Here is a 16,664-nt window from a genome sequence, read left to right on the forward strand (position 1 = left end):
GTTGTCACCCCCTGCCACCCCGGACAAGGAGGATTTTGGGAATGGCGCCTTGGGGACAAAGGTGGCTGCTGCCACCCCCTGCCACCCCGGACAAGGAGGATTTTGGGAATGGCGCCTTGGGGACAAAGGTGGCTGCTGCCACCCTCTGTCACCCTGGACAAGGAGGATTTTGGGAATGGCACCCTGGGGGCAAAGGTGGCTGCTGCCACCCCCTGTCACCCCGGACAAGGAGGATTTTGGGAATGGCGCCTTGGGGACAAAGGTGGCTGCTGCCACCCCCTGCCACCCTGGACAAGGAAGATTTTGGCCACTCGGAGGCTGAGGGTCAGCACAGACCCCATAGTGACCCCCTGGACCCCCCATGGCCATGAAGGGACAAGGGACAAAGCCACAGAGCCACCAAGGGCTGGCCTGTCCCTCTGGGGGAGATCAGACTGTGGGATTGGGGACACTGGGGACATCCCTGCTGTAAAAGAACACAAATCCCAGAGTTGGGAGCTGATTTCCTGCAGGAAAACCTCCTGGAAAGCCCCATTTTGGTGGAAAAGGACCCCTGGAGCACCCCCAGGACCCCACATGTGACACCCCAGGGCCACCAGCACGGCCTTCCCTGCCCACAGCTCCGGGGTGGCCTGAGCTGGATCCCCATTCCAGGGAAAACCTCCCCACCTGCCGTTGGTATCCTGAGGGATTTTTTGGGAAGAGGGGAGGCTGTGCGGCCATGGGGATTTTTCGGGAAGAGAGGAGGCTGTGGGGCCATGGGGATTTTTTTGGGAAGAGGGGAGGCTGTGGGACCGTTGGTGGATTTTTTGGGAAGAGAGGAGGCTGTGGGGCTGTGGGGACTTTTTGGGAAGAGGGGAGGCCATGGGACCATGGGGATTTTTTGGGAAGGGCCATGGGGCCATGGAGATTTTTTGGGAAGACGGGAGGCTGTGGGGCCATGGGGATTTTTTTGGTAAGAGGGGAGGCTGTGGGGCCGTGGGGAGTTTTTGGGAACAAGGGAGGCTGTGGGGCCGTTGGTGATTTTTGGGAAGAGGGGAGGCTGTGGGACCATGGGGATTTTTGGGAAGAGGGGAGGCCATGGGGATTTTTTGGGAAGAGGGGAGGCTGTGGGGCCGTTGGGATTTTTTGGGAACAGGGGAGGTGTAGTATTGCGTGTTTTGTATAGGTTTTTTTATATAGCGAGACTGCAGGGAGGCTGTGGGGATTTTTTGGGAAGAGAGGAGGCTGTGGGGCTGTGGGGATTTTTTTGGGAAGAGAGGAGTCTGTGGGGCCGGCAGCTCGTGGGTGGGTTTGGCTGGCGGGGAGGCCTCTCCCGATGAGCTCAGCCCTATCCCAAAGCTCTGGATTTGTGGGATGAGAGCGGCCGGTGAGGGCTGGGGGATTTGGGGGCGGTGGGAGGCCATGGCCTCGGGAAGGAGGCCAGGAGCTGGAGTGTTATCCCTGGAAGAAGATTTGGAGCTGGTCCAGCTGGGTTAGAATCCCTGGGAAGGGCCAGGATCCCTTTGGACACCGCGCTTCCATCAGGAAATAAATTGGGATTTTTCCTAAATGAGCCCTCCCCAAAAAAGGGATTTGGTTGAGGGTAAAAATGTGCAGGAACAGCAATTTCCACCCTGCGCATCTGTATCCTGAACATCTGTCTGACCTGCCCGGTGACAGGAACTCGAGTCCCTGTTCCCACAGTGGCTATGACAGCCGAGGACGCCCTGGACGGTGACAATCATGTGCGCCCCAAACTGGGACAGCCACACCCCATGGGGAGCTGGGATTTGGGGTCCTCTCCTGCCAATCCTACAAATCCCAGCCTCGTCCCTGGTGTGGTTTTTGGGGACTCAAGGCTGAGAGTACACTGAGGGGACATTGAGTGGACAATGTGGCCACCCCACACCACCGAGGGGACGCAGGGATGGATTTTGTCCCTTCCTTTTCCAGGCGGGCAGCAAGGCCATGGCGATGCTCCTGGAGCCTGGGATGCAGAGCCTGCGGATGGGTAAGGATGTCCCCAGGGGGTGGCACTGGCTGAGATGTCCCCAGAAGGTGGCATTGGCTGAGACGTCCCCTGACCCCCCAGATGATCACTCCCTGTCTGGGTGCCTTGCTGTGCCCTCTCTGTCCCCTCCGCAGCCCCCGTGCCAGGGAACCAGAACCAGCTGTGGGAGGAAACCTCATTCCACCATCCCAAATCTGACCCCACCATCCCAAACTTGACCCCACCATCCCAAAACTGTTCCTGCCATAGCAAACCTGATCTGGCCATTTCAAACCTGATCCCGCCATCCCAAACCTGACCCCGCCATCCCAAACCCAATCCTGCCATCCCAAACCAAATCCCACCATCCCAAACCTCATTCTGCCTTCCAAAACCCAATCCCACCATCCCAAACCTGATCCCTCCATCCCAAACCTGATCCCAACATCCCAAACCTGATCCCCCTGCTATCCCAAACCTGCTCCTGCCATCCCAAACCCAATCCCACCATCCCAAACCTGAGCCAACCATCCCAAACCAGATCCTGCCATCCCAAACATCATTCCTCCATCCCAAACCTGGTCCTGCCCTCCCAAACTCAATTCTGCCATCCCAAACCTGGTCTCGCCATCCCAAACCCGACCCCGCCATCCCAAACCTCATCCCACCATTCCAAACCTGATCCCACCATCCAAATCCAGGAATGCCGAGGCTGTGGTAGGAATTCTCCCACCCCCCCACCCCCCCCCCCCCCAATCCCTGACCCCGATCCTTCTCCTCAGGAATGAGGTTTCATGTCCGAGGCTCTCCAGAGCCCCCAGGGTGTCACCGTCCCCCTCCTGGCTCTGTCACACGCAGAGGCGGCGCAGGGACCGTTCCCATTTGTCTGGGATCAAATATTTATGGGACAGACACAGATACAGGGAAAGGCACTTAGGGAGCGGGTGTAGGGGACAGCAGACGTGTCACCAGCACAACTCCAGGGTGGGGACATGGCCATCGCTGTCCCCAGCTCTGGGATGTGGCTGACACAAAGTTGGGATCAAACCAATCCCAATCCCAAACACAAAGTTGGGATCAAACCAATCCCAATCCCAATCCCAATCCCAATCCCAATCCCACAGCTGCTGCTGTTGGGGGATTCCAGAACATTCCTTGGGGTTCCTGAGATTCCTGAGGGTGTCCCAGTGGCTGTCCCGGGGAAAACTGGGAGCTGGGATTGGTTTGTCCGGACTCCGGTGAACAGGAGATGGAGTTTTGTTCTTCCTGGAGGAATCTCCTCTGTTCCAAAATCCCTCCAACCACGGAGCCTCCTCTGTTCCCAAATCTCTCCAACTATGGAACCGCTGCTGTTCCCAAATCCCTCCAACCACAGAGCCTCCTGTTCCCAAATCCCTCCAACCACGGAGCCTCCTCCCCAAATTTCTCTAACCATGGAACCTCCGCTGTTCCCAAATTTCTCTAACCACGGAGCCTCCACTGTTCCCAAATCCCTCCAACCACGGAGCCTCCTCTGTTCCTAAATCTCTCCAGAGCCCGGCTGGGGGTGGGCAGTGCTCATCCCCACTCCCATGGCCCCAATCCCGGCTGGATCCCAACAGGATCCCAGCAGGATCCCGGCAGGATCGGCAATCCCACAGCGCAGGTTTTAGGACCGACAGTCCCTTCACCTCGCCGGTGTCACCGCCCGGACCCCACACCGCATTCCCAACACTTTCCCCCATCCCAATGCCTCGGGAAAGCCGCTCCGCCAGCTCCCCCAGCTCCTTCCAGCTGGGGCCGCTCCAGCGGCTCTGTCGTGGGCGGTGATTAATTAATGCCGGCTGCTAATTGGAGCCAGGTGCCCTGGGCAGCGCGGGCGGGACAGCCCCGTGCCCTCGGGACTCTGGGGCTCACCCCATCCCGGTTTTGGGATCATCGGGGGTCCCCAGGGCTGGAATTCTGCTGCTGGAGGGGACAGGGACGGGTGGTGGCTTCAGGAGGAGGAAGAGGAGGAGGGAAAATCTGCTCTGCCCATGATCCCCACCCCCAGATTTTGGGATTACCACGGGCTCACGCAGGAGCTTCCAGGGTGTCCAGGAAACCGGGATATTCTGGAGCATGGCCGAGGGTCTGAGCTGGATCCACCCTCCCTCGCTGGTTCTCCATGGATTTGAAACACAGACATTTCCTTTCCTTCTTTCCAAGTTTTCCCCCATTCCCACTGAATCCAAATCTTCCAGCTGCTGGGCTGGAGCAGCTTCCCCTGGATTGTCCCATTGGACACATACCTGGAAGTGTCCAAGGCTGTGTTGGATCCATCTGGGATAATGGGAGGTGCCTCTGCCCATGGATAGGGTGGCACTGGATGGGATTTAGGAACCTTCCCAACTCCAACCATCCTACAATTCCATGATTTTATGAACTTCACATCTGGAGACCCCACAGTGACTCTGTCCCCTCCACCATCACATCCACCCCAGATTGTCTCCATCGGGATGTCCTGGCTGGTCTCTCCTTGAGGGGAGGATTTGGGAAGGGCTGGGATCCCTTCCCATGCAGATCCATCTCCAGCAGGATGTCCCAGGTGGTCTCTCCTTTGGGAATGGTCTTTGGAAAGGGCTGGGATGCCTTCCCACCTGGATCTGTCTCCATTGGGATGTCCTGGGTGGTCTCTCCTTGGAGAAGGATTTGAGAAGGGCTGGGATCCCTTCCCACCCGGATCCATCTCCATTGGGATGTCCTGGGTGTTCTCTCCCTGGGGAAGAGTCTTTGGGAAGAGCTGGAATCCCTTCTCCCCCATATCCGTCTCCATCGGGATGTCCCCGTGGTCTCTCCCTGGGAAATGGTCTTTGGGGTCCCCCAGACTCTCCCATCCGTGTTCCCAGGTGCCAACGGCGAGCGGTGCCCGACGCCGTCCCCACCCGGCTCCCCGGGGACGCCCCACGACAGCTGCAGCATCGCCCCACTGACGCCCTCCCAGTCACCGGTGAGTGCCACACCAGTATGGCCACTGTGGGGTCCCAGTAAGGCAGCTTTGGGGTCCCAGTAAGGCCATTATGGTGTTCCCAGTAAGACCAGTGTGGGGTCCTAGTAAGGCCATTATGTGGTTCCCAGTAAGGCAGGTGTGGGGTCCTAGTAAGGTCATTACGGGGTTCCCAGTAAGGCAGTTGTGGGGTCCCAGTAAGGCCATTATGGGTTTCCCAGTAAGAGAGTTTTGGGGTCCCCAGTAAGGCCATTATAGGGTTCCCAAGAAGACAATTATGGTGTTTCCAGTAAGACAGTTTTGGGGTCCCAGTAAGGCCATTGTGGGGTTCCCAGTAAGGCAGTTTTGGGACCCCAGTAAGGCCATTATGGGGTTCCCAGTAAGGTCACAGTGGGGTCCCCAATAAAACCTTTATGGGGTTCCCAGTAAGGCAGATTTAGGGTCCCAGTAAGGCCATTATGATGTTCCCAGCAAGGCAGCTTTGGGGTCCCAGTAAGACCACTATGGAGTTCCCATTTTGGCCAATATATGGTCCCAGTAAGGCCACTAAGGGGTTCCCAGTAAGGCAGTTTTGGGTTCCTAGTATGGCCATTATGGGGTTCCCAGTAAGGCAGTTTTGAGGTCCCAGTATGACCATTATGGGGCTCCCATTTTGGCCTGTGTGGTTCCCAGTAAGGCAGTTGTGGGGCCCCAGTAAGGCAGTTTTGGGGTCCCAGTAAGCCCCTTGGGGTCCGTCAACCTCGTCCCTTCCCCTTCTGGTCCTTCTCCATTTCCTGCTCCCCCTCCCCTCCCAGTCCATCCTCCATCCCCCCAGTCCCACAGGATCAGCCTATCTCCAGGACCTCTATCCATGGGATTTTCAGCATGGAGGGGTTTTCCAGCTCTGGAATTACCCACCAGGAAAAATTTAACCCCACAAAACTCCTGCCCTCCTCCGGGGCCGCCGGGTGTGGGAGGCCGCGTTCCAGAGCCTGATCCTCCCTGGAGTTCCCTGTCCCTGCACATTCCTGCTCCAGCTGCCTCTTCCCTGCTGATCCTGGCATTTTTCCAGGCCAGCTCGTGTCCTCCCTTATCAAATCTGGGGACATTACGAGTTAATGAGGCTTTCAGCTTCCCGTGGTGACATGAGGACAGGGCTTTGTCACATCCTTACGGCTTCTTCAGCACGGGGACAGCCCTGGAAGGAAGGGACATGGAATGGGGATAGGAAAAGGGTGGGAGCAGCAGTGGGAATATCCCAAAATGCCAGGGCCAGGGGGATTTTCAGCTGGGTGACATTTGGAGACACCTGGGATGATGTCACCTCGTCCAAGATAGGGAGCAGGGAAGTGTTTGGGTTCAGTGACCTTTGGGGACAGCTGAGACAATGTCCCTTGGAATGACACTGGATATAGGGAACAATTTGGGTTTAGTGACCCATGGGGACACCTGGGACAATGTCCCTTGGCATGAGATTGGTCACAGGGAAGGCTTTTGCCTTGGTGACCCTTGGGGACACCTGAGATGATGTCACCAAGTCCAAGATGGGAAGCAGGGAAGGGTTTGGGTTCAGTGACCCTTGGGGACAGCTGGGACAAGGTGAGATTGGACGCAGGGAAGGTTTTCAGCTGGGTGAGCCTTGGAGACACCTGGGATGATGTCACCCAGTCCAAGATGGGAAGCAAGGGAGGGTTTGGGTTCAGTGACCCTTGGGGACACCTGGGACAATGTCCCTTGGTGTGAGATGGGACACAGGGAAGAATTTTGGTTGGGTGAGCCTTGGAGACACCTGAGACGATGTCCCTTGGTATGAGATTGGTCACAGAAAAGGATTTTGGTTGGGTGACACATGGGGACACCTAGGATGATGTCACCTCGTCCCAGATGGGAAGCAGGGAAGGGTTTGGGTTCAGTGACCCTTGGGGACATCTGAGACAATGTCCCTTGGAGTGACACTGGATATAGGGAACAATTTGGGTTTAGTGACCCTTGGGGACACCTGGGACAAGGCCCCTTGGACTGAAACTAGACATAAGGAAGGTTTTTGGGAATCTTGGCTCCAACTTCAGGGTCCAAGTGAGGGGGGCTCAGCACAATAAAAACAGGAGCCCCCAACCACCCTGGCTGCTCCCATGGGCATCCATCCCTCTCCAGGGCTGTCCGAACCCCTGTGTCCCATGGGAACAGGGTCTTTGGGAACAGTTGCAGCCACCCCACGGAATGTGGGAGACACTTTTCTGAATGAGTGAAGATGTATAAGAAGAATCACCCATCAGGGAATCACCAATCTGCGTGAAAAATCCAGGAAAAATCCTGAAAATCCTGGGGAAATCCTGAAAATCCAGGGAAAATGAACCAGTTCCTGGGGTCTTTACCACTTTTCTGGGATCCCCCAGTCGAAAGGGCTTGATCCCATTCCTTGCCTTCCAGCGGAGCGAGGCGCGTTCCCAACAGGCGCCGTCCTTCTCCGTGGTGGTGGCCATCGATTTTGGCACCACCTCCAGCGGTTACGCCTTCAGCTTCACCAGCGACCCCGAGGCCATCCACATGATGAGGTGAGCGCCTGCCAGGGGCCCCGGAGCTGGGAAAGGACTTTCATGGCCCCAAAACTGTCAGAGGTTGGGTTAGTGGGAGATGGTTCCTGGCAGCAGCAGGTGGAAGGTGTGGGGTGAGGATACTACAAGAGATGGAGCCCTTCTTCTCTGGAGCCAGGCTGGGAGAGCTGGGAATGTTCACCTGGAGAAGGGAAAAATGCAGGGAATTCTCAGAGTCCCTGAAGGGGCTCCAGGAGAGCTGGAGAGGGACTGGGGACAAGGCCTGCAGGGACAGGAGCCAGGGAATGGCTCCCATTGGGAAAGGGGAGATTGGGCTGGGATCTTGGCAAGGAATTGCTGTCTGGGAGGGTGGGCAGGGGCTGGGCTGGAATTCCCAGATTTGCTGTGGCTGCCCCTGGATCCCTGGCAGTGTCCAAGGCCGGGTTGGACAATGGGGCTTGGATCCACCTGAGATAGTGGGACGGATTCCTGCCGTGGAAGTAGGTGGCACTCAGTGGTCTTCAAAGTCCCTCTCAATCCAAACCAGTCTGGAATTCCATGAAATTCCTCAGAGGATGGAGCAGGATCACCCCTCCGTCTTTGTCCCCCTTTAAGGTCCTTCACGCCATGCCCACAGAAACAAACTAAACCTGGCAGGACCCATTGCCTGGAATTTCACCTGCTCCGGCTCCTCTTTGCAGGAAATGGGAAGGGGGGGACCCGGGCGTGGCCAACCAGAAGACCCCCACCAGCCTCCTGCTGACCCCGGAGGGGACATTCCACAGCTTCGGCTACACCGCCCGCGATTACTACCACGACCTGGACCCCGACGAGGCCCGCGAGTGGTTCTACTTCGAGAAGTTCAAGATGAAGATCCACAGCACCAGTGTGAGTCCCTGCTCCCATCCTGAGGATTCCGGTGTTCCCAGGGGGATCCTGGCCAGGCTGGGAATTGAAATGTTGGGAAAAAATCCCATTTTAGGGGGTGAATTTGAGGTTCTCCCATCCGAGCTGCTCCAGGGTGGCTGGATGTGGCTGCACAAAGCTTCAGGTTCCTGAGCTCCAGCTGAGGCGCAGAAGGATGAGCAAATTCCCGAGGTTTGGTGATGGATCCACCTCCCAGCTCCTGGTGTGATCCATCTGCTGTTCCCGGCAGGATCTGACCATGAAAACTGAGCTGGAAGCTGTCAATGGGAAGAAGATGCCGGCGCTGGAGGTGTTCGCCCACGCGCTGCGCTTCTTCAAGCAGCACGCCGTGCAGGTGGGGCCACCTCCATCCCTCCTCCTCCTTCCCAAATGGAATCCTTTCTGTCCTCTCTATGCCTTCCATGGGAGGGTGGGGAGGCCCTGGAATGGAATTCCCGGATTTGCTGTGGCTGCCCTGTCCCTGGAAGTGTCCAAGGCCAGGTTGGACAATGGGGCTTGGAGTGACCTGGGATAGTGGGAGGTGTCCCTGGATGGAATTTAAGGTCCCTCCCCACCCAAATCATTCCGTGAATCACCGGGAACCCCCAGGTGTCACCTCCTGCCAGGAGCACCCAAGCTGGGAAAGGACTTTCATGGCCCCAAAATGGTCAGAGGTTGGGTTGGTGGGAGATGGTTCCTGGCAGCAGCGGGTGGAAGGTGTGGGGTGAGGATATTCCAAGGGATGGAGCCCCTCTGCTCTGGAGCCAGGCTGGGAGAGCTGGGGATGTTCCCCTGGAGAAGGGAAAAATCCCCAGGTGTCACCTCCTGCTTGTCCCCTGGCAGGAGCTGAAGGACCAGTGCCCGTCCCTGCCCGAGAGCGATGCCATCCGCTGGGTGCTCACCGTGCCAGCCATCTGGAAGCAGCCGGCCAAGCAGTTCATGCGGGAAGCAGCCTACAAGGTGGGGGGACTCTGGAGGGTGACCACGTGGTGACCCTCACAGGGGTTGTGGTGTCCAGGGTATCCCCTTCTCCCCTCTGAATTCCCATTGCCAGAGGGTAGAGTTAGGTGGGATATCGGGAGGGAATTCCTGGCTGGGAGGTGGGGAGGGGCTGGGATAGAATTCCCAGAGAAGCTGTGGCTGCCCCTGGATCCCTGGAAGCGTCCAAGGCCAGGTTGGATGAATTTGGATCCACCTGGGATAGTGGGAGGTGTCCCTGCCCATGGATAGGGTGGGAGTAGGATAGGATTTAAGGTCCTTCCCACCCAAACCCAAGGGATTTAAGGTCCTTCCAACCCAAAAGTTGTTAGGTGAGAGGGTGGGTAATTTTCCAGGTAGGTGGTTAAGAGGATTATTGGGTGGTTGGTTGAATTTTTCAGTGGTTGGTGGTTGGTTTGTTGCTCAGGGTCATTGGTTGAGCAGTTGTCTGTTTGAGTGGTTAGATAGTTGGTTGATGTGTCAGTTCAGCAGTTGGTTGGTTGAGTGGTTGGGTGGGTTGTTGGTTTGGAGGTTGGTTAGGTGGCTGCTTGAGCAGTTTGGCCACTGGTTGGGTGATTGGTTGAGCTGTTAGTTGGTGGGTTGAGTGCTTGGTTTGGTGTTCAGGACATTGGTTGGTTCATTGACTGACTGGGTCACTGGTCGAGCGGTTGGATGATTGAGCAGGTGGTTGGTTGGGTGGTCAGGTCGTTCGTTGGATGTGGGTCAATGGTCAGGGGGTCAGGTCAGCGGTCAGGTGGTTAGTTGTGTGGTTGGTTTGGTGATCAGTTCTTTGGTTGTGTGGTTGGTTGGACAGTTGTTTGGGTGGTGAGGTCATCAGTTGGTTCGGTGACTGGTTGGATGGTTGGTTTGGTGGTCAAGTGGTTGGTTGTGTGGTGAGGTTGTTGGTTGGTTAGGTGGTTGGTTGGATGGTTGTTGGTTGGGTGGTTGTTTTGGGGGTGAAGTCATTGGTTGGTTGGTTGGATGGTTGGTTTGGTGGTTAGTTCAGTGGTTGTGTGGTTGGTTGGATGGTTATTTGGGTGGTGAGGTTGTTGGTTGGTTGGGTGGTTGGTTGCATGGTTGGTTTGGTGGTCAGGTCATTGGTTGGTTGGTGGTTGGTTAGATGGTTAGCTGAGTGGTGAGGTCATTGGTTGGTTGGATGGTTGGTGGGTGGCCAGGTTGTTGGTTGTGTGGTTGGTTGTGTTGGGTGGATTTATGGCAGGTTGTGTGGTCAGTGATCAGCTGCATGCTTGGATTGTTGGCTGAGCTGTTGGGTCACAGGTTGGGTGGTTGATTGGTCAGTTGAGATTTTGGGTGAATATTCAGATATTGGCGAGTATTGGGTCCTCCCTCATCTCACAATTCCAGATCCCTGTGACAACCAAGGGCATGGGGACACACCTGGAAACCCCCAGTCCCTGTCACCGCGTGTTCCCGCAGGCCGGGCTGGTGTCCCCGGAGACGCCGGAGCAGCTGTTGATCGCGCTGGAGCCTGAGGCCGCCTCCATTTACTGCCGGAAGCTGCGGCTGCACCAACTGATCGAGCTGAGCTGCCGCCCCCCGGCCAACGGCGCTGAGACCCCACGCTCCATCGACTCCAGCTTCCGGCAGGGTGAGGGGCCATGGGAGTGGGATTGGGACAGGGCAGGGGCTGGAGGAGCAGGGAATAGGCTCGGGATAGGGCAGGGGGGCTGGCGGAGCAGGGAGTGGGGTCGGGGATAGGCCTGGGGGCTGGAGGAGCAGGGAATGGGGTTGGGATAGGGCTGGAGGAGCTGGGAATGGGATCGGGATAGGGCCAGAGGCTGGAGGAGCAGGGAATGAGATCTGGCCCTGCACACCAGATCTGGAAGGTCCATCAGCTGCCATGGCTGGGGAAGTCCCCAGAAACCCCGTTCCAGAGAGTCCCCATCCCCAGAACCCCCCTCCCCCCCCACATTGCCAGAAACCCCATTCCCAGAGAGTCCTCTGTCGCCAGAGACCCCTTGTCCTCAAAGACTTCCCATCCTCACACCCCCATTCCCAGAGGCCACAATGCAGAGACCCTTCATTCCCAGAGACCCCCATTTCCAGGGACCTCCCATCCCCAGAGACCCCATTCCCAGAAATCTCCAGTCCCCAGAGGCCCCATTCCCAGAAAGCCCATTCCCACACCCTCTCATTCCCAGAGACCCCCGTCCCCAGAGACCCCATTCCCGGAAACATCATTCCCAGACACCCCCATTCCCAGAAACGCCATTCCCAGACCCCCCATTCCCAGACTCCCCCATCCCCCTCTCCCCAAATCCAGGGCATTTTTCCCTGCTTTCCCATAAGCCTCCAAGCTGTGTCCCCCTCCTGCCACCTTGGCCACCACCCCATGGTTTCTCTGGGCCACCTCCAGGGATTGTCCCCCCCATGGATGAGATCCTGGGCTTTACTGGGACAGCCCCAGTTTGCCCAGCTGGGACCAAGCCCCGGAACTGGGATGTGCTGGTGGCGATCCCAGATGGAGATTTGGGGGATTTATGGGGTTGCTCACGCTGACCCCAAGGACGAGGAATTATCCCAGTGCCAAAAGTATCCCAGGACAACCCCACCTTTCCCAGCTCATCCCGGCCCTTCCGGGTGCCTTTGATGTCCCAGGGATGGGGGGGAGCAGAGGAAACCCCACCCGGGCTGTGGGGTCAGGGCTGGAGGTGGCATCGCCCAGGGTGGGCATGGGGTGATGCCCTGGGATCCGCTGGGATCCTTTGGGATCGCAGCAGGGAAAGCTGGATCAGCCCATCCATGGTGGAGCTGGGTCATAATGGGGTCCTGGCTGGAGGGGAGCGGCCACCAGTGTTCCCAGTACAGACCCCACAGTGGGAATGGGGCGGATCCTGGGTAATGGGGTGGATCCCATGGAAATGGGATGATCCCAGAGAAGTGGGGTGGATGCCATGGAAGTGGGGGGGATCCCATGGATATGGAGGGGATTCCATGGAAATGGAGTGGATCCCATGGAAGTGGGGTGGATCCTATGGATATGGGGGGAATCCCATGGATATGGGGTGGATCCCCTAGAAATGGGGGTGATCCCATGAAAATGGGGTGGATCCCATGGATATGGGGTGGATCCCCTGGAAATGGGGGTGATCCCATGGAAGTGGGGTGGGTCCCATGGACATGGGGTGGATTCCATGGACATGGGGTGGATCCCATGGATATGGGGGGGATCCTGACCCCACTGCCGGCCCCCGGCTCTGTCCCCCAGCCCGGGAGCAGCTCCGACGATCCCGGCACAGCCGCACCTTCCTGGTGGAGTCGGGAGTGGGCGAGCTCTGGTCGGAGATGCAGGCAGGTATGAGGGGGGGACAGGGGTGAGGGGGTCCCCACTGGAGATTTCCAGATCCCAAGGTCCCCCTGCATGTCCCCTTGGTGACAGAGCCACCCTCAAGCACCCAAGGGTTCTCCTGCCATGGGGGTGACACCGTTGGGGTCTGTCCCTTGACCGCACAGAAGGGGCGGGGTCTCCCTGCCACCATCCCGTCTCTTCGTCTCTCCGCCCGCCCCAATTCCCGATATTTTGGTTAAAGTTTCATTTTCCCCGGGAAAACGCAGCCCCGTGTCCCCGAGGGTGCGTGTGGCGAGGGTCACTGAGGACCGCCACCCTGTCGCTGTCCCCCCCGCAGGGGACAGGTACATCGTGGCCGATTGTGGCGGGGGGACTGTGGATCTGACCGTGCACCAGATCGAGAAGCCGCAGGGGACGCTGAAGGAGCTCTACAAAGCCTCGGGTGGGATGAAGATCCTTATTCAGACCTTTTTTCCCTGCTCCGGGATCCTCCCGGGACCCCAAATCCAGGCTGGGACCCCAAATCCGGGCTGGGACCCCAAACCCAAGCAGGGACCCCAAATCCGGGCTGGGACCGCAAACCCCACGAAAGGGTCGTGGATGGGGCTGTGGCGCCACCTGGTGGCGATGGGGGGAAGTGCAGGGGGATCCGGGAGGCGACAGAGAGGGGACAGAGGGAAGGGGACACGGACTGGGGGGACAAAGAGGGACAGGGCTGGGTTAGGGGGACAAGGTGGGGCGGAGAGGATGGGGAGGGTGAGTGAGGGGGACAGAGGGACAAGGGAATGGGGTGGAGGGGACAGGGGTGTGGGGGGGACATGGGGACATGGATGGCACAAGGACATCGGGATGGGGCATGTGGGGACATGGTGGTAGGGGTGCCACGGGGATGTGTGGGGACCTCAGGATGTGGGGAAGTGGGACATGGAGATGTGGGTGACACAGGGACATGGGGGAGACAAGGGCATGGAGATGAAGGACATGGGGACTTGGGAATGTGGGGGGTGTGGGGATATGGTGTTGGGGGGGACATGGAGACATGGGGGATATGGGGGCTGTGGTGAAGGGGGACATGAGGACATCAGGATGGGGGATATAGGAGACACAGGGACATGGGGGTGGGGGACACAGGGACATGGGGGGAGACAAGGAGGTGGGGATGAAGATATGGGGACATGGAGATGTGGGGATATGGTGTTGGGGGGGACATAGGAGATATGGAGGACATGGAGATGTGGAGGATATGGGGGACACAGTGATGGGGGAAATGAGGATGTCAAGCTGACACGGGGAAATGGGGATGGGGGACATGGGGGTGTGGGTACCACAAGTATAGGGGGATGGTGGACATGGGGACCACAGGGACATGGGGACAGCAGACATAGCGGCCACAGGGACATGGGGATGGGGGGCCCAGGGACATGGGAATGTAGGGGACATTGGGACATGGAGATGTGGGAGAATGTGGTGATGGGGGACATGGCTGCCATGGGGACATGGCAACCACGGGGCCACCTCCTGACCCCACCCTTGCCCCCCAGGAGGTCCCTACGGGGCCGTGGGTGTGGACCTGGCCTTCGAGAAGCTCCTGTGCCACATCTTTGGGGAGGATTTCATCGCCACCTTCAAGGCCAAGCGTCCGGCGGCCTGGGTGGACCTGACCATCGCCTTCGAGGCGCGGAAGCGCGCGGCCGCCCCAAGCCGCTCCAGCCCCCTCAACATCTCCCTGCCCTTCTCCTTCATCGACTTCTACCGCAAACACCGCGGCCACAACGTGGAGACCGCGCTCCGCAAGAGCAAGTGAGGGGTGGCGCGGGTTGGGGACGTCTCGGGAGCGCGGGGACACGGTGGGAGTGATGCTGGGGTGGGAGAGGGCAAGAGAGGGGGGAAAGGCGGGATAGGGTGGGAGGGGAGAGGACAGGGAAGGACCAGGCGGGAGTTCCTGGTCACCCCCGGGTCCCCTGTCTGTCCCCAGTGTGAACCTGGTGAAGTGGTCGTCCCAAGGGATGCTGCGGATGTCCCCCGAGGCCATGAACGAGCTGTTCCAGCCGACCATCACCCACATCATCCAGCACATCGGTGGGGCCCGGGGACACGGCCATCCCTGGGGAACCCCTGTCCCTGTGTCACCCCCTGTCCATCCCTGGGGAACCCCTGTCCCTGTGTCACCCCATGTCCATCCATGCAGAATACCCTGTCCCTGTGCCACCCCCTTGTCCATCCCTGGGGTCACTCCCCATCCCTGGAACCTGCCCTGTTAGTGGGAGCCCCCCATTCCCGGGATCATTCCCATCATTCCTGGGAGCCCCTTCATCCTTGGAATCATTCCTGTCCTTGGGACCATCCCATGCCTGAGAGATCGCCCCCTTGCCCCCATCCCTGGGACAATCCTACACCCTGGGATCCCCTTTGTCCCTGTGACCCTGCTCCTGTCCCTTGGACCCTCCTGTGCCTGGGACTCCCCTTCATCCCTGGGACCTTCCCTGTCCCTGGAACCCATCTTGTCCCTGGAATCACCCCTGTCTCTGGAATCCACTCCATCCCTGGAACTCACCTTGTCCCTGGGATCCCCCATTCCTGGAACCCACCTTGTCACTGGAATCCCCCACTGTCCTTGGAAACCTTTTATCCTTGGAACCCCATTGTCCCTGGAAACCTTTTATCCCTAAAACCCCCCTTGTCCCTGGAACCCCCCTTGTTCCTGGAACGCCCATTATCCCTGGAATCCCCCTTGTCCCTGGAAACCTTTTATCCCCAAAACTCCTCCTGTCCCTGGAACACCCATTGTCCCTGGAACTCCCCTTGTCCCTGGTACCCTCCCTGTGTCTCAGCCCCATTCCATCCCTGGAACTTCCCCCATTCCTGGACTCCCCTCATCCCTGTCCCCCCATCACCCCCACCCCTTCCCCACACTCCTTCTCCCCCATCCCAACCCCAAAACTCCCCTTTTATCCCCCCCTCCAGACGCCCTCCTGAAGAAACCCGAGGTCCACGGCATCAAGTTCCTGTTCCTGGTGGGCGGCTTCGCCGAGTCGGCCATGCTGCAGCGGGCGGTGCAGGCCGCCTTTGGCCACTGCTGCCGCGTCATCATCCCGCAGGACGTGGGGCTCACCATCCTCAAGGGGGCCGTGCTCTTCGGCCTGGACCCCGGCGTGGTGCGGGTGCGCCGCTCCCCGCTCACCTACGGCGTGGGCGTCCTCAACAAGTTCGTGGAGGGCAAGCACCCGCGCGAGAAGCTGCTGGTCAAGGAGGGCAAGAACTGGTGCACCGACATCTTCGAGAAGTTCGTCACCGTGGACCAGTCGGTGGCCTTGGGAGAGGTGGTCCAGCGGAGCTACTGCCCGGCCCGGCCCGGCCAGCGCCGGACCATCATCAACATCTACTGCTGTGACAGGGATGACGTGGTGTACATCACCGACCCCGGCGTCAGGAAGTGCGGCACCATCAGCCTGGAGCTGGGGGACGCGGGGGACGCGGGCGCGGCGCGGGGCCGGCGTGAGATCCGCACCAGCATGCAGTTCGGGGACACCGAGATCAAGGTGACGGCGCTGGACACGCGCACGGCGCGCAGCGTGAGGGCCACCATCGACTTCCTGTCCAACTGAGGCGGCCCTGGGATGTGCCACCATTGTCTTCCTGTCCAACTGGGACTACCCAGGATGTGCCACCATCGACTTCCTGTCCAACTGAGGGGCCCTGGGACGTGCCACCATTGACTTCCTGCGCCGCTGACACTACCCAGGACGTGCCACCATCGATTTCCTGTCCAACTGAGGGTCCCTGGGACATGCCACTATTGAATTTGTGTCCAACTGAGACTACCCAGGATGTGCCACCATCAACTTTCCATCCAATTGAGGGGCTCCTGGGACGTGCCGCCATCAACTTTGTGTCCAATTGAGGGGCCCCTGGGACATGCCACCATTGACTTCCTATTCAACTGAGGGGCCCCTGGGATTTGCCACCATCAAATTCCTGTCCATCTGGGACTACCCAGGATGTGCCACCATCAACTTCCTG

General features: G+C 58.7%; 1 protein-coding gene across 1 annotated transcript; it reads left to right on the top strand.

Annotated features, from left to right (window-relative positions):
• Positions 1-1,950: 1,950 nt before the first annotated feature.
• HSPA12B (heat shock protein family A (Hsp70) member 12B) lies at positions 1,951-16,455 on the top strand. Its single transcript, XM_054293508.1, has 12 exons — positions 1,951-1,993; positions 4,840-4,940; positions 7,347-7,471; positions 8,152-8,338; positions 8,607-8,711; positions 9,200-9,316; positions 10,772-10,943; positions 12,564-12,650; positions 12,982-13,086; positions 14,186-14,444; positions 14,620-14,723; positions 15,609-16,455. The coding sequence occupies exons 1-12, from the start codon at positions 1,951-1,953 to the stop codon at positions 16,247-16,249; spliced, it is 2,046 nt and encodes a 681-aa protein (XP_054149483.1). The 3' UTR covers positions 16,250-16,455.
• The last annotated feature ends 209 nt before the right edge of the window (positions 16,456-16,664 follow it).

Source organism: Melozone crissalis, unplaced genomic scaffold, assembly GCF_028551555.1.
Source record: "Melozone crissalis strain CALT ecotype California unplaced genomic scaffold, PUWL_Pcris_2 ptg000006l_1, whole genome shotgun sequence".
NCBI lineage: Eukaryota > Metazoa > Chordata > Aves > Passeriformes > Passerellidae > Melozone > Melozone crissalis.